At 37.8% G+C, this 26,963-nt stretch overlaps 3 protein-coding genes and 2 long non-coding RNA genes across 5 annotated transcripts; 3 read left to right on the top strand and 2 right to left on the bottom strand.

The window, feature by feature from the left end:
• The first annotated feature begins 9,772 nt into the window (after positions 1 to 9,772).
• On the top strand, positions 9,773 to 12,073 carry LOC103401996 (protein ECERIFERUM 2). The gene is made up of 2 exons (XM_008340737.4): positions 9,773 to 10,360; positions 11,030 to 12,073. Exons 1-2 carry the CDS (start codon positions 9,941 to 9,943, stop codon positions 11,906 to 11,908), a joined length of 1,299 nt encoding a protein of 432 aa, XP_008338959.1. The 5' UTR covers positions 9,773 to 9,940; the 3' UTR covers positions 11,909 to 12,073.
• Positions 12,064 to 13,690, bottom strand: LOC139192572 (uncharacterized). The gene is made up of 2 exons (XR_011576776.1): positions 12,983 to 13,690; positions 12,064 to 12,739 (listed from the first exon to the last, which is right to left on the bottom strand). It is a non-coding gene; the product is annotated as an uncharacterized lncRNA (long non-coding RNA).
• A 2,051-nt stretch (positions 13,691 to 15,741) lies between these two features.
• On the bottom strand, positions 15,742 to 16,709 carry LOC103401997 (uncharacterized). Its single transcript, XR_523993.4, has 3 exons — positions 16,570 to 16,709; positions 16,139 to 16,223; positions 15,742 to 15,911 (listed from the first exon to the last, which is right to left on the bottom strand). It is a non-coding gene; the product is annotated as an uncharacterized lncRNA (long non-coding RNA).
• Positions 16,710 to 16,715: 6 nt separating this feature from the next.
• On the top strand, positions 16,716 to 19,954 carry LOC103402054 (uncharacterized). Its single transcript, XM_029093523.2, has 8 exons — positions 16,716 to 16,762; positions 17,043 to 17,082; positions 17,179 to 17,322; positions 17,502 to 17,621; positions 17,710 to 17,925; positions 18,383 to 18,559; positions 18,781 to 19,462; positions 19,618 to 19,954. Exons 2-8 carry the CDS (start codon positions 17,059 to 17,061, stop codon positions 19,902 to 19,904), a joined length of 1,650 nt encoding a protein of 549 aa, XP_028949356.2. The 5' UTR covers positions 16,716 to 16,762; positions 17,043 to 17,058; the 3' UTR covers positions 19,905 to 19,954.
• A 562-nt stretch (positions 19,955 to 20,516) lies between these two features.
• Positions 20,517 to 23,407, top strand: LOC103452756 (adenylosuccinate synthetase 2, chloroplastic-like). The gene is made up of 5 exons (XM_008392289.4): positions 20,517 to 20,902; positions 21,116 to 21,430; positions 21,499 to 22,191; positions 22,472 to 22,783; positions 22,903 to 23,407. The coding sequence occupies exons 2-5, from the start codon at positions 21,125 to 21,127 to the stop codon at positions 23,071 to 23,073; spliced, it is 1,482 nt and encodes a 493-aa protein (XP_008390511.2). The 5' UTR covers positions 20,517 to 20,902; positions 21,116 to 21,124; the 3' UTR covers positions 23,074 to 23,407.
• The last annotated feature ends 3,556 nt before the right edge of the window (positions 23,408 to 26,963 follow it).

Genomic DNA, 26,963 nt, shown 5'->3' with positions numbered 1-26,963 from the left:
TATTCCTCTTTCATTGAATGAAAAATAATTACATCACATGTAATATATATATATATAGCCAAAGCTATTTACAATATTCTTTCTAACAGTCTAAACAAACTTTGTACACATGGCATATTATGATTTGCTATCTAAGAAACATATGTCATGATTTGGCATCCTCATCTTTACACTCCCTCAAGCTGAGCTTGGAAGAAGTTGAAGTTCCAAGTGATAGCTTGGACTGGAGGAAAAGAAACATGTTTTTAGACAATGATTTGGTATGAATGTCAGCTATTTGATCCTCACTGTAGACATACTGAACTCGAACAAGATTAGAAAGAACTAATTCTCTAATGTACTGATAATCGATTTCTACATGCTTGGTTCGAGAATGAAAAACCAAATTAGAAGCAAGAGATATAGCAGAGATGATATCACACCAGATTGTAGGTTTGAGAGATAAAGGAAAGCCAAAATCACGAAAAACCTTGCAGATCGAGGTAAACTTAGATGCAGTGTGAGCCAGAACCAATATTCAACCTCAGTGGAAGATCGAGCCATTGTAGGCTGCTTCTTAGCACTGCAGCTTATTAAATTTGATCCAAGAAACACACAAAAGCCACTAGTCAATCTACGATCAAATGTACAACCCGCCCAGTCTGCATCAAATAAGTCTGAAAGATTGAGATTACCTTGTTTGAACCAAAGACCATGTGAAGTTGTGCCTTTGAGAAAGCAGAGAATTCTTTTAGCTGCTTGCAGATGAAGATCAGTAGGTTGATGCATAAACTGGCAGACTTGGTTTACAGCAAAAGAGATATCAGGATGAGTCCAGGTCAAATATTGTAATGCACCCACAATAGACCTATACTCAGTGGGATTAGATAATGGAATGCCACTGTGATCCAACTTTGTAGTTCCAAGGGGTGTGCAACATGGTTTTGCAGCCTCCATCTTTGTTTTCTGCAATAGATCCAAAAGATACTTTCCTTGATGAAGAAAGAGACCTTGTTGCGATCTTTGAACTTTTAATCCCAGAAAGTAATGAAGAGGACCTAAATCCTTGACTGGAAATAAGAACCAAGCTTTTTTATGAACAAGTTAAAGACCGATGGATCAGGGCCACTAACCAATATGTCGTCGACATAAACCAATACAATAACTAGAATAAGATCCTTTATAACAAATAGAGATGCACCATAACAAGATTGAGTAAAACCAAGGGACTTAAGAGCTTGAAAAAGCTTATTAAACCATGCCATGGGAGCTTGCTTGAGTCCATATAAGGACTTTCTGAGTTTACACACATGATTAGGCAAGGTTGGATCACTGAAGCCAGGAGGTTGCATAAGTACATTTTCTTTTAAGTTTCCATGAAGAAACGCATTGCTAATATCAAGCTGATGCAAAAACCAATTGAATTGAACAACAAAAGTGAGCAAAATGCGAATGGTAACAGGCTTAGCTACATGACTAAATGTTTCCTGATAATCAAGCCCCTCTTGTTGGTGAAAACCCTTGGCAACCAATTGGGCCTTATACCTATCAATAGAACCATCAGGCTTTTTCTTAATTCTAAACACCCATTTGCAGCCGACCACATTCTAAGATGGTGAAGAGGGAACTAGAGACCAAGTTCCAGTGGATTGAAGGGCATTAAACTCAATTTGCAAAGCTAGACGCCATTCACTATACTTGGCAGCTTGATTGTAGGTAGTAGGAACATAATCCACAGTAGATGGCAGAGAATGTTTAGTAGCAGTATAGGCTTTGGGTCCAAAAATACCATTTTTAGACCGAGTAACCATTGGATGAATGTTGGGGAGTGGTACATGAGATGAGGGTTCAACATAAGTAGTGGTGGTTTATGATTCAACAGAAGTGATGGTGGTTTATGATTGAGGTTGAGGTTGAGGTTGAGGTATAGATGATTGATTAATAGGTGGAGAGGAGGGTCGAGAAATGGGGAAATGAAGATCTATAATGGGAGGGATAATGGCAGATGTAGAAGAAAACTGGGAATGAGGGTGAACTTGGTGAAATGGAAAGGCTGTCACATTGAATAAAACATGCTTGGAGATGTATACTCAACCAGTGAGAGGATCTAAGCACCTATAGCCCTTATGTTGCATACTATATCCAAGAAAAGCACATTCCTTACATTTACCATCTAACTTCGAAGAAACATACAGTTTTAACCACGGAAAGCAGCTGCAGCCAAATACCTTAAGCCTAGTATAATCTGGAGATGAATGGAACAACAATTCCCAAGGAGAATGAACAATACTAGAAACAGGTAAGCGATTGATCAAATAAAGAGTAGTGGAGATAGCTTCAACCCAATACTATTGTGGAACATGAGATGCAACCAATAGAGTGCGAGCTACCTCAATAAGATGCCTGTGTTTTCTTTCCACACATCCATTTTTCTCAAGAGTATGTGGACAACTAAGTTGATGAGAAATACCATGCAATTTGAGAAATGTTTGAAAAGAAGTACCAATAAATTCACCCCCTGAATCTGAAAGTATAGCCTTTATTTTATTTCTAACAGAGTTTTCTACATATGTTTTGAAGCTTACAAATGTAGAATACACCTTTGATTTAGCTTTTAAGGGAAAAAACCAGCTATACTTAGTATGATCATCTACTAACAACAAGTAATACCAAAAGCCACTAACAGAAAGCACAGGGGCAGGTCCCCAAACATCACAGTGTAGTAATGCCAGACTTTGAGAAGCAGACGAACTTGCAACTTTAAAAGGAAGCTTGTGATTTTTGGCTATAGCACAATTAGAGCAGAAAAAATCTACAGAAGATGTACCTTGCACAGCAAGTTTATTAGCTATAACCTTGTGAAATATAGATGAGGATGGATGACCCAAGTGACTATGCCATATCTTGACTGGAGCTTTAATACTAACAAAAGCCGAGGTAGTAATGGAAGATTGAGCTTTACCAGTAGAAGAGACAGTGTGCAGAGGATAGAACCCATCTTTAATTGAGCCCGGCAAAAGCATCTTCCCTGTAGAACGATCCTTGATAACGGATCTATCAGAGTCAAGTGTCAAAGAACAATAATTATCACGGAGAAATTGAAAAACAAACAACAAATTGTGTTTCATGTGAGGAACATGAAGAACATTGTTCAATTTAAATGAAGCTGTGGGTGTATGTAACATAAAAGAACCAACATGAGTAATTGACAAACCTTTACCATCGCCGATGTATACTTTTTCTTCACCAGTGTAAGGAGTATGAGAATTGATGGTTGAGATGTCATTGGTGATGTGCGAGGTAGCACCAGAGTCTATCAGCCAAGAAGAAGAATGCTTTGTAGAATAGCGTGCACACATTGCTTGAAGTTTGGCAGGGGGAATTCGACCTGAGATCTTTGGATTAATATGATCAAAACAGTCAATAGCTTCATGACTAAGATTGCCACAAATTTGACACAGTGCCCTAGGACAGAAGATGAACCACGAGAGTTGAAATTGTTGTTGGTGCGAGTGAAGCCATTGGTATACTGATTTCCTCGAGAGTTGCCTTTAGTGCCACGAGTACTATTATAGCGATTGTTCCGTCCTTGATTTGAATTGCAGCGAAAAGAGTTCTGAAGTGGTGGATTCTATACTGCATATGCCTGGGGCGATATGGGAAGAAGAGGTGGTTGACCTTGTACAGATAAAACATGAAAAGGTTCAACATTGTTGGAGGAGATAACTTTCTTTTGACGATTCATAGAAAGCTCCTTGGTGAGTAGTAACCCATGCAACTCATCCAAAGAAGTAGAAGATAATCGAAGCATGATCAAGTCGGTGAAAGACTCAAAATCATCAGGAAGACTAGCAAAAGTGGTAGCAATTAGATCACAATTAGAAATTGAAGCTCCAGCGGCAGTGAGAGAATCATAGATCTCTTTAAGTTCTTGTAGATAATCAGACATTGATTCTGAACCTTTTTGAATGCTTTGAAGTCGCAATCGAAGCTGATGAATGTGCGTATCAGAAACTCCCCAAATCATTGTTCAAGTTTGAGCCAGAGATCTCGAGAAGACGAAACTCCAACAATAAATGGAATTACCTCCTCAGAGAGTGTGGAATTGAACTAAATTAGGAGATTTTGATCTTTCTCATACCAAGATTTGAACGCTAGGATTGAGAGATCGATCAGGCAAAAATGGCGTCGGCCACGATTCTATGCCATCGACAATACCAAGAAGCTGATAACGCCGAAGAATTGGGGCAAAGAGAGCTCCCCAAGGCAGATAATTGGATCTCTTAAGCTTGATAGGCACCATGCTGCCAATGTTTTGGATCGTGAGATATATGTAAGATTGAGAAGAATTAGGGTTTGAAGAGGAATTGGGATTCGGATTGGGCACTGACTCAGAAAACGCAGAAGGAGACGCCATTAGAGATCAAGAGATACGAGACAAGATCGAAGATCGATGAAGAAATCAGGCAAAATGTAGAGAAATCAGAGAAGCATAGCGGAATAGAAAAGGATCGAGAGAGGTTGTGAGGCGGTTGGCAATGAAACCATATAGAAAACTAAGAACACAATGTTTTGTGAATATTCCTCTTTCATTGAATGAAAAATAATTACATCACATGTAATATATATAGCCAAAGCTAATTACAATATTCTTTCTAACAGTCTAAAGAAACTTTGTACACATGGCATATTATGATTTGCTATCTAAGAAACATATGTCATGACTTGGCATCCTCATCTTTAGAATCAACCACAATTTCATATACTATTCGATGTTCGATTACAAACACTTTAAACGAAGAAACAAAATCAATGGTATCTAAATCAGTAATCAAAAGAGGTTCAAATGTTAAATGAGGCAACTGAACTGAATCAAACCTTAATAACGAAGTACCTCAGAGATTTAGAAACATACATGGAAAGCAAAGATAACAACACACATGTACTTACATGATTCACCATGTTTCAAACTATAAAATCCAACAACTAACACTTACTCCAGGTAATTCTTGGCTTAGATCTTTCTATCAAACTCGAACCTCTTGTTTTGGTTATGAAATAAGTGGAAATAGGCTAAAAGAAGAAAAATTTGCTGATAAAAATGAGACAGCTTTCTTTAAGCAGATGGTGGAAGCCTGGAAGGCTACTTCAGTTGTGGGTTTGCTTGTTAAGAGGTGGCAACTTAGTTTAAGTGAGGGTTTGCTTTAAGCAAGGTGACAGAGCTTAACTTTACAGATGGTGTCTAGTTTGAAGTGCTAAAATATGTCATTTTCAACCCAAACAGTTTGGCAAATCGCTCTAGGGCCTTAAAAGAGTTAGGTTGTTATAAGATAGAAAAAGAGAACTTGAAAGAGTTTTGAGTAGTAAGTGACAATTAATGTTTCTCTTGTTTGACCTGGCTATATAGGGAAAAACCTTCACAGGCAACTGGTAGATGAGGCTCTAGAGCATAGTAGGCAGTCCTTAATGATGCAGGCCATTCTTTGCAGTTCTGTCAACTAGCTATTCTGAAGGTCCCTGTTGGTAAGAGCGCAAATGAGTCGGACACCCAAGGGGAGACTCCAAAGTAGGTTACTCAATTCGATGACTAAACTTCGGACTCTTGATTCTTACAATCTGTGTGAGTGGAAGGAGAATAAAGCTACTTTGGTAGACCAATGATCAAGCCTTTATGTATAGTTCATCTTGCTTAATTGTTCATGTTAGATTAAATGTAGAAATATGGAGAATAATCTGAATGATGACTTTGAGGTTTGACTTGAATCGTTTTCTTAAAGTGTTATTTGTCCCCACTCGAATGAGTTTGCTAAAGGTATCTTGGCAAATCACTTCCAGGATATAATAAAGTATGGAATATTCGATTAGCAAAACCGAATTATATTCCCTTAGAAATAACTAGAAAGAAATTGTATGAATGTGATGGAGAGAGAATAGAGCAAGGAAAGTAGAAACAAACTTCTGAAATTGTGTGTGAAACATTATGTCACAATAGGTATTTATAGGCATCAAAGCACCCGTTCATCGAGTCTTTTTATTTTAGTTGAAGATATACAATCTTTCTTAATAGTGTTGACCCAAAAGACATGTCTTCTATTTAGATTTTTCAGAATATAAATATCATCATGTCTTATAATCAAAAGTTGCAACCATTCAACAAAATATACAAATGTAAAAGGTTGAATGAAGCCCAATCTTTTGTAAAGGTTGTTGCCCGTACACTTGCTGCACACCTTAGCACCCTTTATCTATTATACACACACATGTTGCACAATGCAGTGCCAAGTCTATATATATATAATCATTTATATATTTATTATTGAAATCTCTAACAGTTCAACTATGACCAGTTTGAAAATGGGAACCTTCATGAAAATGGCTTGGACTAAGTTTATTTTAATAAAAAGACCATGCTCTAACTTTATTTAATTAAAAAGACTTAAATTTTAATGAAAACCCCTTAAATTTTAATAAAAAGGACAAAAGAACTTAAATTTGAATGAAAAAGGCATAATTTTAATAAAAAATGACAAAAATTTGATGCACAAACTCACGGTACACTGTTTATGAAACTTACTACACTGTCTATGAAACTTAGGACATTGTTTATGAAACTTACTACACTGTTTATGAAAACTTACGACACTGTTTATGAAACTTATGACATTGTTTATGAAAACTTACTACAAGGAGTGCCTTAAGAACCATGTAGCAACCATAGGAGGGACTGTTACGGATGGCTGTGGTGAATTCATGCCCAATGGAGAAGAGGGCACCATCGAAGCCCTCAAGGGCCACACCTGTTTTTATGGTGGATGTTTTGTTGTGTTGCACATCCTTTCAACCACTACGGCTATGCACACGCGTTCCTTTCTCTCTTACATTTTATATGCAAAATCAATTTGAACTCTGAACAATTCTCTATTTCTTCCCTTTATCAATGTTGGCATTAGGTTTTCTGAAAACTTTACAAAAGTATTCCACATATATTGGCACAGATGATGACTCAGTTAATTCAAGTTTTTCCATTATTATAACTTTAGTCACATTTTGCAGCCTGGATATCTTCATGATCTTTCGGGCATTACATCAAACACTTGGCAGACACGCTAAGTGGAGCAGATTTTCTTCAACTTATCGGCCGCAGATTCGTCCACTGAGTACTGCAATCGCAAGAAACCCCAATTGGGTTCACCAGAAACTCACACAAAAGTGTCAAAAACACAAAAAAAAAGTGATGTTTCAGAAAGAAACTTGAAAGTAGAACATGACAACAAGGTCACTACGTCCACAATGATAACTATTGTCCACTTTGATCCAAAAAAAAAATGTGGGTTGGGGACTTGGGAGTGAGATCTTTCTAGCTTATTCCAATAGAAAGCATTCACCGCGACAAAAGACCAAAAAGAAAAATCAAACTTCGTTTATTCTTTGTAACCTTTCCTTCCATATTCATTAGGATCATACACCATTATTTACCTTGTTGGGGACCCAAAGGGATTGATTGTAGGCCCTGAGGAAGAGCTCGTGGAGGGCTTGGTTGTAGTTGGCCTTGACCTCTTTGTAATTGACGAAGTTCTCGCGGGTGTACTTGGCGTAGTAAGTAGGGGCTGCACCAAACTTTTGTTATGTATTTTTTTTTTCTCTTGTCCTTATCATTAAAAAAAAGTTAGTAGATGGTTTTTTTGTTAAAACTCAAAATTTTGAAGCCCTTTTCGTTAGTTTTGCTTTTGAAAATTACAGTTTCTTGGTACTGGATTTTTATCATCAATAATTTAATACCATTGTCTTAAAAAAAAGTTTGGGTATAACAACAAAGTAATTAAAATAATAATTAAATATGAAATAAAAGTACACTTCAATTTAAAACCACTAACAAATTAAATTCCAACAATTTCACGTACGTAGTTGAGCATTCATAGTTCTGTCGGCTCTCAGAACCACCATTTTGTGCAATGAGGTGCGTTTTTTCACCCTAAAAAGCTCATCGACACCGCACATGCATGTATACTGTATAGGTTAGCATGGCGATAGGAGGAAGAAACAGCAAATTAACTCACAGGTTTCCAGGTGAATAGTTTTTTAAATACAAATGATATTACTACTCAAAGTTACATGAAGGAGAGAAGATAGAATTTACACATGTGAGTAGCAGTAAGTCGAAGAGGAAGGTTCTATCCACCGCTGACCCGGCTGCACCGTTCAGGAGGCAATAGTTCTTACTTAGGAGAGCATGCGTGGTAGATAGATAGAAAGAGGAAGAAACAGACAACAAAAAAGTAAAACTGGACAGACAATGCATATTAAGGGGCATATTATTGATGTAGGGGACATATCCTGTATGAGGCATGTTTCATCCAAGGTGAGATAATATTAGGTATTAGGTAGAAATTAAGAAACATACCATAAAAATTAACCCAAAAAACAACCCAAGTTGAGATGGCACCAGGTTCCAACTTCCAGCTATATTTTTAGGAGGCAACTCCCAACTTCCAGCTACATTAATTAGGCGGCAAGTTCTTTGTTTTTTTGGTGCTTTTGTTTTTCTTTTCCTTTTTTGTTTGTTTTCAACTTATGTGGTCTCGTTAAAATCTTATGTCGAAGAAACACGAGAATCAAACACTTAAAACAATAATTAGCGAATACAATTTTAAAATGGTCATGGTCAATTGAAGTCTACACAAGCGCATGCATCAGCTAAGCTAACGATTTTTTTGACCCAACTTGATATATTGGGATGATATAAGGGACGAGATGGAAGCAAAGTTACACGGTTACAAGTTAAGATTAGGAAAATGGAAAATTTTGACATAGCGCTGGAGACATGTAAATTATAAACAAATAAAATCAAGCCACTTGATTTTCACACGAGTCCCGTTTGACCTAGATGTCATGGCCTGAGAAAATGATTAGAGTCATTCACCGTTCGATTTTAATTTAACTGCAAAGGAAAAGTACAATAGAAGTTAAATGACCACTTATCATTAAATTAAAGGAAAACTAATAAAAATGACTTAAAAACTTTGAGTTTTAACGAAAATAACAAAAATGTGTTATAAGTGAATAGTACCATGATTGACTTTTCAGAGTAAAAATGTGGTTTTTCGTTAAAATGAATAGTACTATGAGTATTTCGTTAAAATTCCCTTAAATTAAACGAGTATCCACAATTTCCTTGGACCATGGCATCTAGAAGAAAGGAATTATTTTTTGTACTATTTTTCTCTCTCTCCACAACTTTGTGTATTTCTAGCATTTAGATTGAATAATAAAATGTTGATCAAGAGACAAAAATAAACAAGAGTACGAGAAAAAAAATCTTGTGTAAAAATCATTTCAGAAAGTAAATTAATATAGGATAATACTTGGATATTTATGGAAGTAATGAACATATCCCAGCCCCTTGTGAATAATGTACTTTCATTGTATAAGTTTTATAATCGAAATTGTTCAGTTTTTTAATCTTCACGTGAAGACCAACTCTACAAAAAACCACTGACTTGGAGATATTTTGTGCATCCAAAAGTACAAAAAAAAATTGATTGAGAAATCAAGTAACATATTCATGATGAACCACACATTTATTTGATACACATGAATGACCAAACAATTATCAATTCGAATAATTTTTTTTATAGGGATGACCTTAAAGCTAAGACTAAAAAAATTAACCGGTTCAGATTATGAAAGATACAGTGAAATAGGTTATTTGCAATGGATAGAATATGTGCAATCTTCGTAAAAATTGCAAGTAATATCCATTAATAAAATTATATGGCCATGTCACGGTCACTCTGACCATTGCTCTCGAAAGGAAGATGGTCCAAAAGTTAATTAAAGCATATCCAGCTGCAAATTTAGTTGACATTAATAGCTAGTACCAATATATCGATATATATTATCCCTATCAAGCTAGTTCCTTCTCAGGAGGTTTCATTAAACTAGTCCACCTTGTAATTCCAAAATGGTTTCATCAACCAGCTTGAGGCTCTCATCGGTTGTTCCAGCTACAATGACAGGTGATGAAAACAAGGTTCATGAGCTGACCAACATGGACTTGGCCATGAAGCTTCACTACATCAAAGGGGTCTACTTCTTCAAGAGCGAGGCAGTTGAGGGGCTCACAATTTATGACTTGAAGAAACCTATGTTCGAGCTCCTGCAGCTCCACATCACTGCCTCGGGGAGGATCCGGATAACCGAAACGGGGAGGCCGTTCATCAAGTGTAACGACGGCGGTGTGAGAATTGTAGAAGCGCATTCTGAAGAAACAGTTGATGAATGGTTCGCCAGGGCTGTGGAGGACTCTTCTCTCTTTGATGGGCTTGCTTATAATCAATCCCTTGGTCCTGATCTTGGTTACTCTCCTTTGGTCTTTTTACAGGTAATAACTATACTATGTACTTGTTTTAGCTCATCTTTTGTTCTTGGTATTTCAGTATATGTACATGCTATTCGTTAATTCAAAAAAAATTGTATAAATCCAATACAACAAAAATAGCTGTATTTCTAAATTTGTAGATCTTGGTGCCTACTCAATCATAACTGGAGTAGGCGTGCAGAGGAGAAAATCTCTCAATCATTCAAGCACAATTATAGTGGCATCTACTCCGGTTGCAATTAGTAGAAACTAATAGGAGAGAGAAGCAAAGGAAAAATAAATCGTAACACTTCGTTGTGATTGATTGAAGTCATGACGATGTGGTGTCGTGGTTTTAAGAGAGAATCTGTCATTTAGGCTGGGAGTACAATCATATATAATCGTATAAGTAACGTATAATTAGTAGCTACAATGATATGAGTTATACGCGTCTTTTTTTCATAATTATCTAATTGTGTATGTGTGATAAGCACATGCCAGAAATAGGCGTAAATCACAATCGCTACGTGGAACTTTTGACAGAGACCTGATTGGACAAGTTTTGTTATTTTCAACCATATTGATTAGATGATCTGCCGGGAAAGGGTCTGGACTTTAGACTAATTAGGAACAAATGAATCCTCTTTGCACATATTTACATGGTCGTTTTTTCATGTGGTAATTTGCAAGCAGTTCACTTGGTTCAAATGTGGAGGAATGGCAGTGGGACTCAGCTGGGCCAACGTCCTTGGAGATGCGTTTTCTGCCTCAGACTTCATGAACATGTGGGGGAAGATCATGGCCGGTCACGTGCCGCGGAAGCTCCTCCACGTGCCACCTCCCGGAAAACATGAATTCCCATCACTTTCTTCAGTTCCCAAAACACCATTTTCTCTGAAAAGGGTTGATCCAGTAGGTGATTACTGGGTGACACCCAACAATTACAAGATGAGGAAACACATTTTTCATGTTTCTGCTGAGAAACTTGATCATTTGGTCTCAAACATTTCTTGTCCTCCAAGCAACCAATCGGCAAAAGTCTCCTCTGCTTTTGAAGTTCTTTCTGCTATCATATGGAAAACCTTGTCAAAGATTAAGGAAAGCTCAGAGCAGATAAGAAGGGTGACAATTTGTACCAAAAATGCGCACAAGGGGGAATTCGAAATTCGGACTAATGACATGGTGTGGAGCACAGTTGAAGCAAATTTCTTGGTTGCAGAAGCTGAAGTGTCAGATTTGGTAGAGCTGATGATGAACAAAAGGGCAGAAGAGAATGGTGCAATTGAGGAGATGACAGGGAGGGAGGAGGGCGGGATAAATTCGGACTTCATAGCTTACGGAGCAAAACTCACATTCATGAACTTGGAAGAGGCAGAGATTTATAGGCTTGAATTGAAGGGACAAAAACCAGTTTATGCAAATTATGGTGTTAGTGGGGTTGGTGATGAAGGGCTGGTTTTGGTGCTTCCTGCAAGTACTAATAACGTCGGTCGATTAGTGAGTGTGGTCCTGCCTGAAAATCAGCTTGCACAGCTCAAAAGTGAGCTCCAAAGGAATTGGAGTATTGCTTGAAGAGTGAGCTCAAAAGTTACTTAAATCAGCAAAAGAAAGAAAATTGCTTTGCTTTCAATTGATAACTTGTAACTGCTACATATGTTATGCAGAGAAGTTAAAGAGAAACAATATCATTTTTAGTTAATAAGTTAGTATTAAACTTAATACTAGAATTTTAAAAGATGTTTTCAACCTACTAAAACAGAATTGAAACGCCTTAATCACAATTATGTCATGGTAAAACAGCTGTGAAAAACTATTGTTCATGCATGAAAAGTCACTATTCACGCGAGAATTCGCAAACCTGATCTGCTCTTCCAGTTCTTCGTCACTCCATAACATTAGGTCCCGAAAACATGCTTGTGTACATGTGCCGAGTCCAAAGATTTAACCACATACATCCACGGTTTGTCGATCAGCACTAGATTACTTTTCGAAAGATGTCCCAAAAATAATGCTGGACTTGGGAATGGAATTACTCCAAAACCCTTGGTTGCAGTTCGTTTTCTCTTACTTTGATTGTCTGTTAAGAATTCTGTCAACTTATGTTTGATGTTTGACCGTTTGGCCTGTCACTTTCACCGTCTTGATCATCGGGCATCACAAGGTGATCAATCCGGCACATTTGCACTGGCACTGTAAACAACAACAGCAACTGAAGTTGAGGAGGGTGGGTAAGAGAGCCCGATAACTTCGCCTGGAAATTCTCAGAAGCTCTTCGGCAGACAATACGTATCACCTTGCCAGGACCAGTTCCCCAATTTTCTCCCGACATCCAATGCATACACATGATTTGAAGAGGAGGTGATTGCAAGCACGTATTGTTGTTTTGTGGAGAAACACCACCAGCTGTCACAGAGATCATGTGGTTACAAGCACATTCTTGTTTCGTCAAAGCCCTACCATCATGTGTATGAGCTTTTACAACACAAACATAGATCCATGTTTATGCAAATTATGGTGTTAGTGGGATTGGTGATGAAGGGTTGGTTTTGGTGCTTCCTGCACCTGCCTGAAAACCAACTTGCGCAGCTAAAAAGTAGACCCTCAAACTTAAATAAACCAAAAAACTCAAGTAATTTACATCCCTACCATCACCATGCCAGCAGAGGTCCTCCACCACACGGCAACCTAAATTCTGACCAAACAAAGGCTCAGGAAGAAGAAGGCACAGAGCTCCACCTTCCTTGAAACATCACCAAACAATCCGCTGCCACCATACGAAAGAAGCTGATAGGGAAGTCGATGGAAAACCATAGGTATCTGTGCCGATAAAGGCACACAAACGGAAGGTGGTGGTGTAAACATCCGAGCCGGAGCTCTACACACCATTCGGGAAATCCGCGTCAAAGCGCAGTGAAGAGATGTATCAAATTAAGATTGGTGTGGAAACAAGGGGGATAGAGCGATTTGGTTGGATGTGAAAAGCTAAGAAATAGACACTGAAGTAGAAACGAAGCGGAAAGAATTAGGAGAAGTGGAAGGAAATCAGTTGACAGAAACATGGAAGAAGGGAATTAAGGACAGGTAAATGGAAGATTGGAACAGGAACAAGGTGAAGATCGGAGTTTAGGACCGCAAGGTGAAACGAAAGTAAACGAGATGAAGGATCTGTAATAATAGCAAGGTATACAGAAACAAAAAATGAAGGAAACAAAGAAGAGACTGCCGCTGATCCTGGCCACACCTAGGGCCGAAGCCGAAGGAGAGTTGGATCAAGGAAAGACCACACACAAACGGTGCGAAAAGTTCTCAGAGAGAGAAAATACCTCTCATCTTTACCGGAGAGAACCCAAACGCGCTCGACACTTTTTCATCATTGTGGTAAAACGCTACTTGCTTAAAAGCTACTTTTAACTTACTAAACAAAATTAAAACGCCTCAATCACAAATATGTCATGGAAAAACAGCTGTACCATTGAAAAGAATAGAAGAAGCTGACTGTTGTTTTGAAAGGAAAAAAATTGCTAAAGAAAAACCACTGTTCATGCCGAAAAGTTACTATTCGCGCAAGAATTCGCAAACCTGATTTTCTCTTCCAGTTCTTCGTCACCCCATGACACTAAGTCCCAAAAACATGCTTGTGTACATGTGCCAAGTCCAAAGATTTAACCACATCCATCCACTGTTTGTCGATCATCACTAGATTACCTTGGAATAACTCCAAAACCCTTGACTGCAATTCGTTTTGCTCTTACTTTGATTGTCTGTTATGAGTTCTGTCAATTTAAATTTTGATGTCTGACCGTTTGGCCTGTCACTTTCATCGTCTTGATCATCGGGCATCACAAGTTCACTCAAAAGCTCTTTGGCAGACAAAGACAAGACAATACGTATCATCTTGCCAGGACCAGTTCCCCAATTTTCTTTTCTTACCTTCCTTATTTGGAAAACCACATAGTTAAAGGAAATTTTATTTAAATCTATTTAACCTTTTTTTTGCACCTAACTTAAATTTTAAATGTTAATTATCTATTTTACCTTATTGCATAATTACTATTAAGTACAAAATAAAATTAATAATAAAATTCAAATTTATCAATAAATCCAAACACTATAATTAAACCATATGATCACTCTTTGTTTATCCTACATTTATTATGGCTAAAACCCTAATAGCTCTCATACAGAAAAATAAGTTTTTTTTATTGATGGATGGTGATTTTGAAGTTTTGAATCCTCCAACCAAAGTATGACTCAATTTATGAATTTTTTGTTCGTTTGATTTCAATTTTTTAGAGAGTAGAAGTTATTTACTGTAATTTTTTTCAACAAATACAACGAAAGCATCCTACCTTCCGCTAAAACAACAACGAAAGAATCCAACCATGAAAAATGTCCGGTGTGGAAGGACCCAGTAACTGGTTGAATTGGCAAACAACTAAGAGAAGTCAAACTCTATGCTCATTTCTTGCGGTTCTGAAGCGAAAACCACATTCCCTTCCCTTTTCAAGTCTGTTACGAAAACCCACCGAGCTCGAAGGTCACACAAATTCGTAAGGAAGCATTTCCTGCGAGCATCGATACAGAGCTTCTATGGAAACAAATATTGATCATGTCATTCAATCTCATATTCTCCCAAAAGGAGACTCATCCGCGTGATCATCGACCAGCCATAGATCATAATCATGGAAGCGTTTTATCTTCTTCTCAAAACCCAGGATATAATTATTGTGAATTATAACATGCATCCCTTTAGTTTCTCGCACCCACGTCTTGTTCTTAAAGTATAATCCTCCAGTTGGGAATGCTGCATGTGGCAATAGGTAGAGATCCACTTTGTTAACGAGTTTGTTGTCTAATGCCCAGTTAAAAGCAGGTTGATCATTTGCTTTTTTCTCTCTGGACCATGGTTGATCTTTAAGTTCCTCGATCCACTTCTTAATAACCATCTTTAAGTTCGTGCCGGTAACAAATGAATTATCAGCTTTTGTGTTGTGGAAAACCATGCAAAGAACTTAGGTCTAAACACATCAAATTTAGCTTCTAAAAATCAAATGGGTGTAAAAATAAATCCACATATTGAATTGGGTTTATGGCGGTATATTAAATATTAAATTTGAGTTTAAAGAGATATTAATAGTTTAGTTAAAAATCAAATGGGTGCAAAGAGTATGTTGGGTGTAGAAATAGGTTAGATGAGTTTAAATATAAATTCCCCATAGTTAATGGTAGGATTTTTACTACCTATAAAAGTAGGGATAAAAATACTTGCAAGAAAACAAAGTAATTGTAGTATAAATGACTCAAATAAGATTGTTCTTCACAAGAATTGAATAAATAATGGGTACTTAACTAATTCTTAGTTAATTACTAGCAATGGTGCCCGCGCGTTGCTGCGGGATTGGAAATTTATTCAAACATATGCAAATTCATTCACTTCATAAACAATGTTTGAGTGAAGAACCGAGCATTACAAATAAAAAGTAGAATGAAAATTTAACTTGACAAAGAGACCTCAATGATCTGGCTCAATTCATCATTCAAGACTTGGTCGACTTGTGATTCGCTCACTTTATCCCTAAACAAAAGAAAACCAAACCAAGTTCAGCAAGAATTATGCACGATCTTTGTGAAACTATATAATGAATGATACAACATTGTTAAACAAACATAGACTATAGCTGATCTTAAAATTCATTTAAAAGGGAAGTGGCAAATACCGTTCGCTTGAGATGCTAACTTAATGTTTCATCATTCAAATGATATTGCTTTTGAACCAAAGTATGTAGAAAAAAGAGTGGAAACCTGATTAGCAATTACCACTTCCAGCGGTACTGCGCTGCTAAGTTTTACTCTTCAAATCTCCAACAAATAAGCTCCTCTGTAATTTCTGCTTGAGCAGTAAAATAAAAAAATTGGCACATAGACGAAGAGTTAAGACTATCTACCACACTAAGATAAACACCCAACCTTGACAACCATTAAATGACTCCGCCTAACCATTTTGTTATCATGGGTAATCTCTATTAGAAACATTGTATTCATCTTTTTATTTCACCACAATTTTAACACATATTGGTCTGTAATGTGATTTGTTTTCTTTTCAGTGGACATCGGATTAGAGTTATAGAGTGTTCCTTCTTTTTTTACTTCAAATATAATATAGGGATTGATCATGTCATCTAGCAACTGATAATATATGCATGCTCTAACCCAAGAATAAAATAAGAACATACAGTGTTGTGAGCTGCAGAGCCACCATACTGCTGCGCAAGAGGCTCTGGTACAGATCCATTCGAGCCGCACCAATCGTGCTTTCAGGATTTACACAACAATAATTTTTCGAAGATTAGAAGCAAATTATATAAGGTTTATTAAGTTTCCAATTCCTTCTGATGCTAATACATCCCAAACTAGAATTCAGAACGAGTGAGCACATAAACACATCTTCGTATAAATGATCTGATATTGAATTGGTATGCCCTGTGTACCTATATATATATATGTAGTGTCCAACATTTGATTATTTTCTTGTGCCGGTAATTCTTTCTTTTATCTCTTTGTTTATATAGTTCCCCTTATGCAGCTTGTTAACTGTTGTCCTGTTCCTCCTACTCACCAACATTTTCAATTTTTGTGTAGATGCTTCTTTCATATTGATTTGTATACTTTAATTTATTCCCTGACTCTCTTACTGTGACAATCACAGTTATTTTGGTGTTTTGATGGCATATGGTGGCTTGTTAGATGTAAGGACTTTTTCTCCAGTTACGTCATAATTTGATTTACTGTGGTATAATAAGAGCCTGCAAGTGAATATTTATAATTCTTTTAATGCAATACAGTTTCTAAGAGAGCAGCAACCTGCATATGCGACAACTCTGGTTCAAACTCGGTTGCTACCATTGTATAAATTATCAGTCTCCGTACCGTACTTAGTTGCCACTGCAAACTGGGTTCTTGGAGAGCTTGCTTCCTGCCTACCTGAAGTGAGGCTGTTTCTTACCATACCAGCTCCTACTCTTGTAATTTAATTAAAATGAGAAAAGTTTTATCCACACATCACTTGCTATCTGATGTTTTGTTAGCTTGATTTTATTTTATACTTGCTTGAAAACCGCATGCTCTTCTTTAGGCCCACTATTCAAAAAATTTGTCGCGTTTTCAGGAGATGAGTGCAGATGTGTATACCTCATTGCTCAAGGCATTGGTTATGCCTGATAACAGGGATATTTCTTGTTATCCCGTGCGGGTTTCTGCTGCTGCGGCAATTGTGGGACTTCTTGATGTGGGTCACAAACTCAATCTTTTAGTTGATCCCTTGTGACTTCTTCAGTGGCATTATTAATCTTTCTGATCTGATGTTCTGTCTCCAGAATGACTACCCACCACCTGAATGGCTTCCTCTCCTTCAAGTTGTGATTGGTAGGATTGGCAATAACGAGGAAGAAAGCTCAATTTTATTTCATCTTCTCAGTTCTGTGGTGGAGGCGGGACATGAAAATGTTGTAGTTCATATCCCTTACATTGTTTCAACATTGGTTGTTGGAATCTCAAAATGCATTCCCACTGATCTGGAGCCATGGCCTCAGGTATACGTAGATTTCTATTGCTAGGCTGGTAGTTTGTCTATCCTTTTGGATATCATGTTTAGCAGTTAGGGATTGATGCACCCGCTGCTGAGAAGAGAGGGAAACTGCTATGTATATAATATAGTATATGGCTTCTCATCCAATAAGCTTTACTAAATTGAATCATTGTGTGCTTGACCAATTTGGACCCATGAAATCAGATTGCCCCAAAATTAGTACTGTTTATTCATGGAGATTTTTTCCCCCGCGATTTTTTTTTTGCGTTCTGTACGCTCACTGTATATTTTGTGTTTACCTGATCCACAGTGCATGAAAATTTCTTCCACTGATCTCTAAGTAATCTCTAAATAATCACCGATTTCTTTTTGGATGTAAATTTCTTCCAGTTTCAACTATTAGTGGAATATGACCGAAGGGAAGGGTGTTAAGACTGATGAACTGGCATTGTTTATATTAGATGGTTGAAAAGGGCTTTGAAGCATTAGCAGCAATAGATCAATCTTGGGAAAGTTTTACGGCTGAACAATCTGAGGAGAATGCATCGAGTGAAAAGTGGGTATCAAGTCAAGCTACCATCGGTAGAGCTTTCTCTTCTCTCTTGCAACAGGCTTGGCTTGCACTAGCACATCACTTGGTTAGTTTTTATTTTCTAGTAAACTATTTCATATTTAATATGCTATCCGAAGTTAGTGTCTTTAATTGGAGCCATTAAATACTAGGTTCTTAAAACTCCCAACTTCTTGTGCGTCTGTACTTTAGACAACAAATACCTCTGCGCTCATTTTTAATCGTTTTCACTATATACATATGGAATTCAGGTTGTTACATTGTGCTATTTTCTCTGTTTTTAATCAGGGACGGGAAGACGAGGTTTTGCCCCCTTCTTCTTGCTTAGATTATGCATCAACATTGCTCCGATCCATCATGCTGTCTGTTACCGAAAGTAATGCAATTCTAGAGCTTAAAGTATCAAAGTTATTATTAGTTTGGGCTGATCTGATTGCCAACTGGCATGCTTGGGAAGAATCAGAGGATATGTCAATCTTTGAGTGCATTAAGGAAGCAGTCAGTCTACACAAAAAACATGGGTTGAAGAATTTTATTGGAGGACAAATGCCATCTCCTCCAGCTCCACCTGTTCCTCAGCCTTCCATAATACAAGGCATTGGTTCTTTTATAAGCGAGGCTGCCTTACATTATCCATCTGCAATGTGGAAGATTTGCTCTTGTATCCATATACTACTACATGCCCCAATTTACTCATCCGAGACAGAAGGCGTGAAGCAGTCGTTGGCAGTTGCATTTTGTCAGGCAACATATACCCGTTTCAGAGAAATTAAAAGCAAGCCTGGTCCTCTCTGGAAGCCTTTGCTGCTCGCTATATCATCATGCTATTTATGCTGTCCCGAAGTTGTAGAGGGTATATTGGAGAAGGATGGAGATGGAGGATTTCAAACCTGGATGTCTGCACTTGGATCTGTTTCCTCTAGCTCTTTCAAACCGGGGCTACCTACAGAGTCAGAGATAAAGTTGATTGGTAAGTACTTGGTCTCTAAAACGGGGGAAATGAAATTGTGTTTCAGCCTCTAACAGACTGACATGATATTTTAGTTACTTTTGCTTTGCATAAATTCCTGAAACCCTATATGAATTGGATAACTTGGGACATGACTAACAGTTAATGAATCTCAGTGCTGGCACTGGCAAAAGTGGTTGAACGGGTGGTGGTAGTTGGAAAGTCATCTGGTGCCTTGTTACGGGAATGCTTTACCTCTCTGATGGAAGCATCTATACGATGGAAAGAACTGCGGGAAGAAGAGGAAGCAGGTGGAGAAGAAGAGACCGAGGATGATGATGAAATTGAAGATGATGATGATGACGATGACGATGTGAGGTTTGAACTTGCAAGTTTTTTGTTTATCGTCAAGTTTCAGGATTCATCTTTTAAAAGTTCTCTACATTTTTGGACTGCCTATTAATGACAGAAGGCTATGTGCAATAAATTTATGCTATTCTTTTTCATAGGTTACTCTGGCTAATATTACATAGTTTTTGTTATTATTCCCTTCATGAAAATTTACTTTTATCATCTGAAAAGTTAATGGATGATATTTGATGCTATAAACTGAACTTCAATCTGGCATCTTGGAATGCAATGATGTTCGGATGCCCAATGTGTAATGACTGTCACAAGGCATTCGAGCTCAAGAGGATAATGCACATCAAATGTGGAGACATGGGAAGTGCACACATTTGTAACAACGCGTTATTATTAAATTTAAACGTTAACGACTACATTTTTATGATCGATGACAACTAAGGTAACGTCAATCTATATTTATTTAGAGGATGCTACACACACATCATTTTTTACTTTTCACACATTCTTTGCTAATTTCTGTTAATTGATTTTCTTCAATTCATCCAATCCGATGTTTGAAAATTAAAAAAATATATGTGGATATCACACCTCTTTATTTATTTATATTGCTTTTCTATTACTTCAGAGGATGAAGTATGTTAACTAGTTTTCGTGATGTTCCAATTATGCCCTTATGTATATTTAAACTAAATAAAAATTAACAGTAACAAGCCTAAACAAACCAAAAACCCAATCTGGTAAAAATCCCCGACCAAAAACAACGAGCATAGCTAATTAATCACAGCCGTCTGATTCAGGGTTCACTGCTGATTCTGGACTGTAGGTGCAGCTGATATTTATCCCCGTAACCCTACAATAAAATTTCACGCCCTCACCTCCCAACTCATATAATTAGCGCCTTTTCCCGGAAAATTTCTCTTTCGGTTTTCGGGAAGTTCTTCAAGTCCTCCGAAGTCCGACCCACAGAGGACGAGAAGCAAACCCCAAACATTTTCCCGGAATTTCTCTTTTGTTTTTCTCGCGTCGCTCTCTGATTGATTACTACGCAAACGAAATTGAAGTTTTTCGAAGCTGTTGTTCAATATATTCGAGGAGGTACGTGGTTTTTTTTAGGGTTTACGAATGGGGAATTATCTGCTTGATTTGACCTTGTTTTTTTAATTTTGGGTATTTAAAATTTTGCTTAGTTTTAAAAAGATAATGATGTTGTTTTTGTAGTTTTCACTTATATATTTCTATAACATTCACTCGTACTGTCAAGTATGTAAAATTTGGGAAATACGTTGGCCTAAACTTAGCCTTACTCAGGTATTCGCCATGAACAACCTCTCATCTTTCACAGCCCTGGACTCCAATCCACTTTCCACCCCTTGTTCCTTTGGGGCCCAACACCACAGGCCCGTTCTCCTCCAGCGCTCGAGAAATACTGTCGTATGCTCAGTGAAGCCCTTGGTCGCCACCCCCTCTTCTCTAAGTTTGTCCGGTTCCCCCAATCAGGGGCTTAATCGAATTGAGTCGCTAACCCAGGTCTCAGGCGTGTTGGGCTGCCAGTGGGGCGATGAAGGTAAAGGAAAACTCGTCGACATCTTAGCCCAACACTTTGACATCGTTGCTCGTTGTCAGGTAACAAAAAGCTCTCACTTTCATAGCCTGATCGTGTAGTTTTCTGATGACTTTTTGCATCTTTTCAGGGTGGAGCTAATGCTGGACACACCATTTACAACGCAGAGGGAAAGAAGTTTGCGCTTCACCTTGTTCCCTCAGGTATTCTTAATGAAGAAACTCTTTGTGTTATTGGAAATGGAGTTGTGGTGCATCTTCCAGGGCTCTTTAAAGAGATTGATGGCCTTGAATCTAATGGGGTATCCTGCAAGGGAAGGATATTGGTCTCTGATCGTGCACACCTCTTATTTGATTTCCATCAAATAGTGGATGGGCTTCGAGAATCTGAGCTTTCTGAATCTTTCATTGGCACTACCAAAAGAGGAATTGGGCCTTGTTACTCTAACAAGGTTATCCGAAATGGTATTCGAGTGAGTGACTTGAGGCACATGGATACTTTTCCTCAGAAGCTAGATGATCTATTATCAGATGCTGCATCAAGATTCCAAGGTTTTGAGTATGGACCCCATGTGCTAAAAGAAGAAGTTGAAAAGTACAAGAGATTTGCTGAGAGATTGGAACCCTTCATTGCTGATACTGTGCATGTCGTGAATGAAGCCATCTCCGAGAAGAAAAAGATTTTGGTTGAAGGGGGTCAGGCAACAATGTTGGATATTGACTTTGGAACTTATCCCTTTGTAACATCCTCTAGCCCTTCAGCGGGTGGGATTTGCACTGGTCTTGGCATTGCTCCCAGAGTTTTAGGTGATCTGGTTGGAGTGGTAAGTAGATGGTTACTTCTGGTAGTTGTAGAGAGTATTTTCAATCAATTGGGTTGGGCAACATGAATAAACATATTTCGAACTAAATCTATTTCTGCAAATAGGTTTCTTTTATTATTTTTGTCTTTACTACTGTGATTCATGTTATTTTTCTAGTTGAAATCTTTAAAGGGAGATAGAGCACTGTATGGTAGTACTGGTCATGGCTAATCTTGCAGTTAGTACAAAAGGCCAATTGAGATGGTGAGGTAATGTTGCTAACTTGATGTTGTTTCTGTAGGTAAAGGCATACACTACGAGAGTTGGTTCTGGTCCCTTTCCCACAGAAATCTTGGGCCAAGGGGGCGACCTCCTTAGGTCTGCTGGTCAGGAGTTTGGCACAACTACTGGTCGCCCTCGTCGTTGTGGTTGGCTTGATATGGCAGCACTGAAGTATTGCTGTCAGATCAATGGATTTTCTTCTCTCAATCTCACCAAACTTGATGTTTTGTCTGATCTTCCCAAAATTCTGTTGGGTGTTGCCTATAAACAGAAGGATGGTACACCGATTAAATCGTTCCCTTCAGACCTTCGTGATCTTGAGCAATTAGAGGCATGTCCTTGCCTCTCCCTTCTATTCGGATATGATATGATGTTTTTATCTTAATTGAATTTTATTAGAAGATAAAGGTTCATTTTTAACACTTGTTGCTATTGCTTTTCTATGTTCAGGTGGACTATGAAGAATTGCCCGGATGGGAATCGGATATTTCTTCTGTCAGAAATTACTCCGACCTTCCGAAGGCCGCACGTCAATATGTGGAAACGATAGAAGAACTTCTTGGTGTACCCGTCCATTACATTGGTGTAGGGCCTGGACGCGATGCACTGATTTACAAATAGTAATCTCGATTTTCCCTTGATACTTGAGTTGATTTTTCGGATTAGAAGTAATTTTCAAGACACAGTTTGATTCAACACATTTTCCACCCGAGGCGGCCACAAGAAATCTATGTTGTGTTTAGGATTGCTTGTTGTAATGCATGGATTACTAGGGTATGAATTTGTTGGAATGAATTGAGGTCAGAGTACTCGGGGTCGGTCGTTATCGTAGTTTTCATGTATTAGTTATGGGCTATACTATTATTTGATAGCAGGTAACAGATGCCTAGGCTCATCTCACATTAATATGACAATTTATGTGTGAGAAAATCAATCGCATTCACTTTTGTCTCCATTTCAAGCTCTCCGTCTCTGCATTCACTTTCGTCTCTGTTTCAACCCCTTCCGTTGAGGAGGGACCCCTCAACTAAGCTTTTATTTGAGAGATGTTTGTAGGACTTCCTCTATATCGTATTTCAACGATTTAACCGTTCATCTTTAGCTCTTCACTGAAACATCAACTTTATCAAAAATCACTCAAATTTGAAATCATTTGACCGTTGAGTACCAATGGTAATACTACCCTCTGTTTTACTCCTTTTTAACTAGATTTCTGTGTGAAAGAAACAACAGGGAGAATAAATGAAGAGAAAAAGAACGGTGATCCTTCATCGCCGGCCCTTTCTTGCCAAGAAGGTCCCAAATTTATGAACTACTACTATTAATCATGGAAAGAATTGACATTTGTCTCAGTTGTTATTTAATTAAGACTTGCTAAAACTACATCGAATGTTTTGTTGTACGGCAGAGCATGCTCAATGCCCAGAGAACCCCTTGTATTTGGACGCATACCCCAAAAACACACACATTGTAGTCTTAGTCTTAGCTTGGAGTTTGGTAGTAGTATATGGTCTTAAGAAAGGGTAACAAGCACAACCAAACGTTCTCAAGTGATGAAGCACTGGAACAGCACCATATAAAGCTTCAAAAGGAGACTTGTTATGCAAAATGGGAGTAGGCATTCTATTGATGAGGTAGGTGGTTGTTTGACATGCAAATGACTAGAACTGTGAAGGTATTTTAGTACATCCATGCCATTTTGTTCTGGGGTATAAGGACATGACTTGTGATGGGAAATGCCCTTTTTTGAGAAGAAAGGATTGAAGAGGTTTGCTAATGTACTCACCACTCACCATCACTTTGCAATATTTTTATGCTTGTAGAGAATTGAGTGAGAACATAAGCATGAAATGCAATAAAAGTTGCACAAAGATCGGATTTATTAACCAAAGGGAAAATCCAGGAATACCTAGTACATTCATCAATGAAAGTAACATAATACCTATATACATCCACAGATATACAAGGTGCAAGACCCCAAAGATCACTATGCAGTACTTCAAAGGGAATTACAAATTTATTGACACTTAATGCAAAAGGAAGTTTGCAGAATTTACCCTCTACACATAACAGGATTAGACTCTTGTAAATGCAACTTTGGACTTATGTAACATGAGAGACACAACAGAATTAGATGGATGTCCTAATCTATCGTGTCAAGTATTGAGCAACAGAATTTGATCCCTTTTTAATTCTTTGTAGATTGGACTTCATCTGGAAGATGTTAGTCTTAGCGATAGTGGAGAATTGTTCTTGCAATTGAATCCAGAAATCCCTAGAACTTGTACTACCAATGGCACATGACATAGCCATTGGACTTAAAGAAGCAGTAAGCAATTGCATCAGAGCTTTATCATGCATCATCCAAATCAAATACTCATCACTATCAGAGGAAAACGATGAATTTGCAGAATTAACATCAGAGTCTCCGGATTGGGAGGAAAGTCGAGCAGGACATGGATGAGTGTCATTGACAAACCCTAGGATTCCATTACTTTCAAGCAGTAATTTCATTTGAAAATGCCAATTAAGATAGTTCGAATCATCCAACTTAACATTCACAGATGTAAAAATTGATGAAACTAGGGCAGTTATTGGTTGCCAAGGGATTTAGTTAAGAACCTGATCTAGATTACAATGAAACCTTTAGTCAAGTTGTTAAACCCACCATAGTGAGGATTGTTTTAGCACTAGTTGCTCAGTTTAATTGGTCACTCAGGCAACTTGATGTCGAGAACGCATTTCTCCATGGAATTTTTCAATAGGAGGTGTATATGGCTCAGCCACCTGGCTTTGAGGATCCTCAAAATCCCACTTTGGTATGTCAACTACATAAATCACTTTACGGATCAAAACAACCCCGAGGGCATGGAATGACATGTTTACTTCATTTTTGCCTCAGTTGGGATTCCATAACACTTATTCTGATTCTTCATTATTTGTTAAAACTGTTGGTGCAAATGTTGTGATATTGTTGTTACATGTCAATGACATTATTATAACGAGCAGTGCAACCACTGAGATACAGCAATTAATAAGTGATTTAACTTCTAAATTTGATATCAAGGACTTAGGTCCTCTTCACTACTTTATGGGAATTCAGATTTCCAAGATTGCCAATGGTTTGTTTCTGTCACAATAGAAACTTGTGTAGGATTTCCTTGTCAAAACAGAAATGGTTGACTACAAAGCTTGTGAAACACCATGTTTACCCTATAACTGATTACTCAAGGAGGATGGTGAACCATATTCCAATCCTACTTTATATAAGAGTGTGGTGGGTGCCCTACAATATCTCACATTTACCAAACCTGACATAGCTTTCTCTATGCATCAAGTATGTCAGTTTATATAGAATCCCATGGTCTCTCATTTCACTGCAGTAAAAAGGATTTTGAGGTATTTGAGAGGCACTATGAATCTTGGCCTTACCTACTCTAAAGGGCCCTTGGCATTACATGCTTTCAGTGATGCTGATTGGGTTGGAGATCTCAATGATCGACAATCTACATCAGGGTTAGTTGTGTTCTTAGGGAATAACCCTATCTCGTGGTCCTCTAAGAAACAGCAAACAGTATCAAGATCCTCCACTGAGGCTGAGTATCGTGCTTTATCTTCTACTGCAGCAGAACTTGATTGGATTCAACAAATTCTTGCGTTTCTGCACTTTCTAATACCTGCAACTCTTGTGCTATTTTGTGACAACCTTTCTACTATAGCACTGTCTTTCAACCCTATATAACATCAATGGACAAAACACATTGAAATTGATGTGCATTTTGTTCATGAGCGAGTTGCCAAGAACAAGCTTTTGGTGCAATTTGTGTCCTCCAAGGAGCAGTTTGCTGACATTTTAACCAAAGGCCTGAGTGCCCTATTGTTTCATATTCATTGTAACAATCTCATGTTAGGATCATCCAAACATGAGATTGAGGGAGGATGATAGAGATATACTGTGTGTGGCTAAGATACTGCCACTTGTATGAAGATTAGAGAGTTAGTTAGTTAGATATTGAGAAGTGTATAAATATTGTTGTATGTACTTGCTTAACAACTAAGGAAATCACTATACTGAAAGTTTCTGTTTTTCTACTTCACTCTCTAAGAATCTCTCGAATCTCTTCTTTCTCTCATTACATTTTCTGAAGGGTAACAACATCCACAAAAAATAATTTAGGTTGTCTATGCAATTGCAATCAAGGAATTTCAAGCTCACAATTACTTAGAATAATAAAAATCACCAAATTCTAATTTGATCAAGAAACTTTAGGTTCTAATCTAATTATTTGTCATCTAAGATGTGCAATTTCATTCCTAGTCGTGAAACAAAATAATGTCTCACCAATGTCAGAGAAAAAAATAACTCAAGGTGGAATGTATCTACCGAGTCCGACATAGTCATATACCCATTTAGTTATAGGCGCAATGAGCGGTAGGCTCCCAATTAGTTGAATATGAACTTTAAATTCATATTATGTGGGGCTGCATGCCCTCTTATCATCATGAGACGA

This window comes from Malus domestica, chromosome 15, assembly GCF_042453785.1.
Source record: "Malus domestica chromosome 15, GDT2T_hap1".
NCBI lineage: Eukaryota > Viridiplantae > Streptophyta > Magnoliopsida > Rosales > Rosaceae > Malus > Malus domestica.
This window is presented reverse-complemented; position numbering and strand designations above follow the sequence as displayed.

What these genes read in the sequence shown, in the direction of transcription:
- LOC103401996 (XM_008340737.4), top strand. Translation starts at nt 9,941, where the DNA reads ATGGTTTCATCAACCAGCTTGAGGCTCTCATCGGTTGTTCCAGCTACA. An exon ending in CTCCTTTGGTCTTTTTACAG is followed by an intron (nt 10,361 to 11,029) that starts GTAATAACTATA and finishes ATTTGCAAGCAG; the next exon opens with TTCACTTGGTTCAAATGTGG.
- LOC103402054 (XM_029093523.2), top strand. Translation starts at nt 17,059, where the DNA reads ATGGCATATGGTGGCTTGTTAGAT. An exon ending in CAATTGTGGGACTTCTTGAT is followed by an intron (nt 17,622 to 17,709) that starts GTGGGTCACAAA and finishes TTCTGTCTCCAG; the next exon opens with AATGACTACCCACCACCTGA. An exon ending in TTGCACTAGCACATCACTTG is followed by an intron (nt 18,560 to 18,780) that starts GTTAGTTTTTAT and finishes GTTTTTAATCAG; the next exon opens with GGACGGGAAGACGAGGTTTT.
- LOC103452756 (XM_008392289.4), top strand. Translation starts at nt 21,125, where the DNA reads ATGAACAACCTCTCATCTTTCACAGCCCTGGACTCCAATCCACTTTCC. An exon ending in ACATCGTTGCTCGTTGTCAG is followed by an intron (nt 21,431 to 21,498) that starts GTAACAAAAAGC and finishes GCATCTTTTCAG; the next exon opens with GGTGGAGCTAATGCTGGACA. An exon ending in TAGGTGATCTGGTTGGAGTG is followed by an intron (nt 22,192 to 22,471) that starts GTAAGTAGATGG and finishes TTGTTTCTGTAG; the next exon opens with GTAAAGGCATACACTACGAG.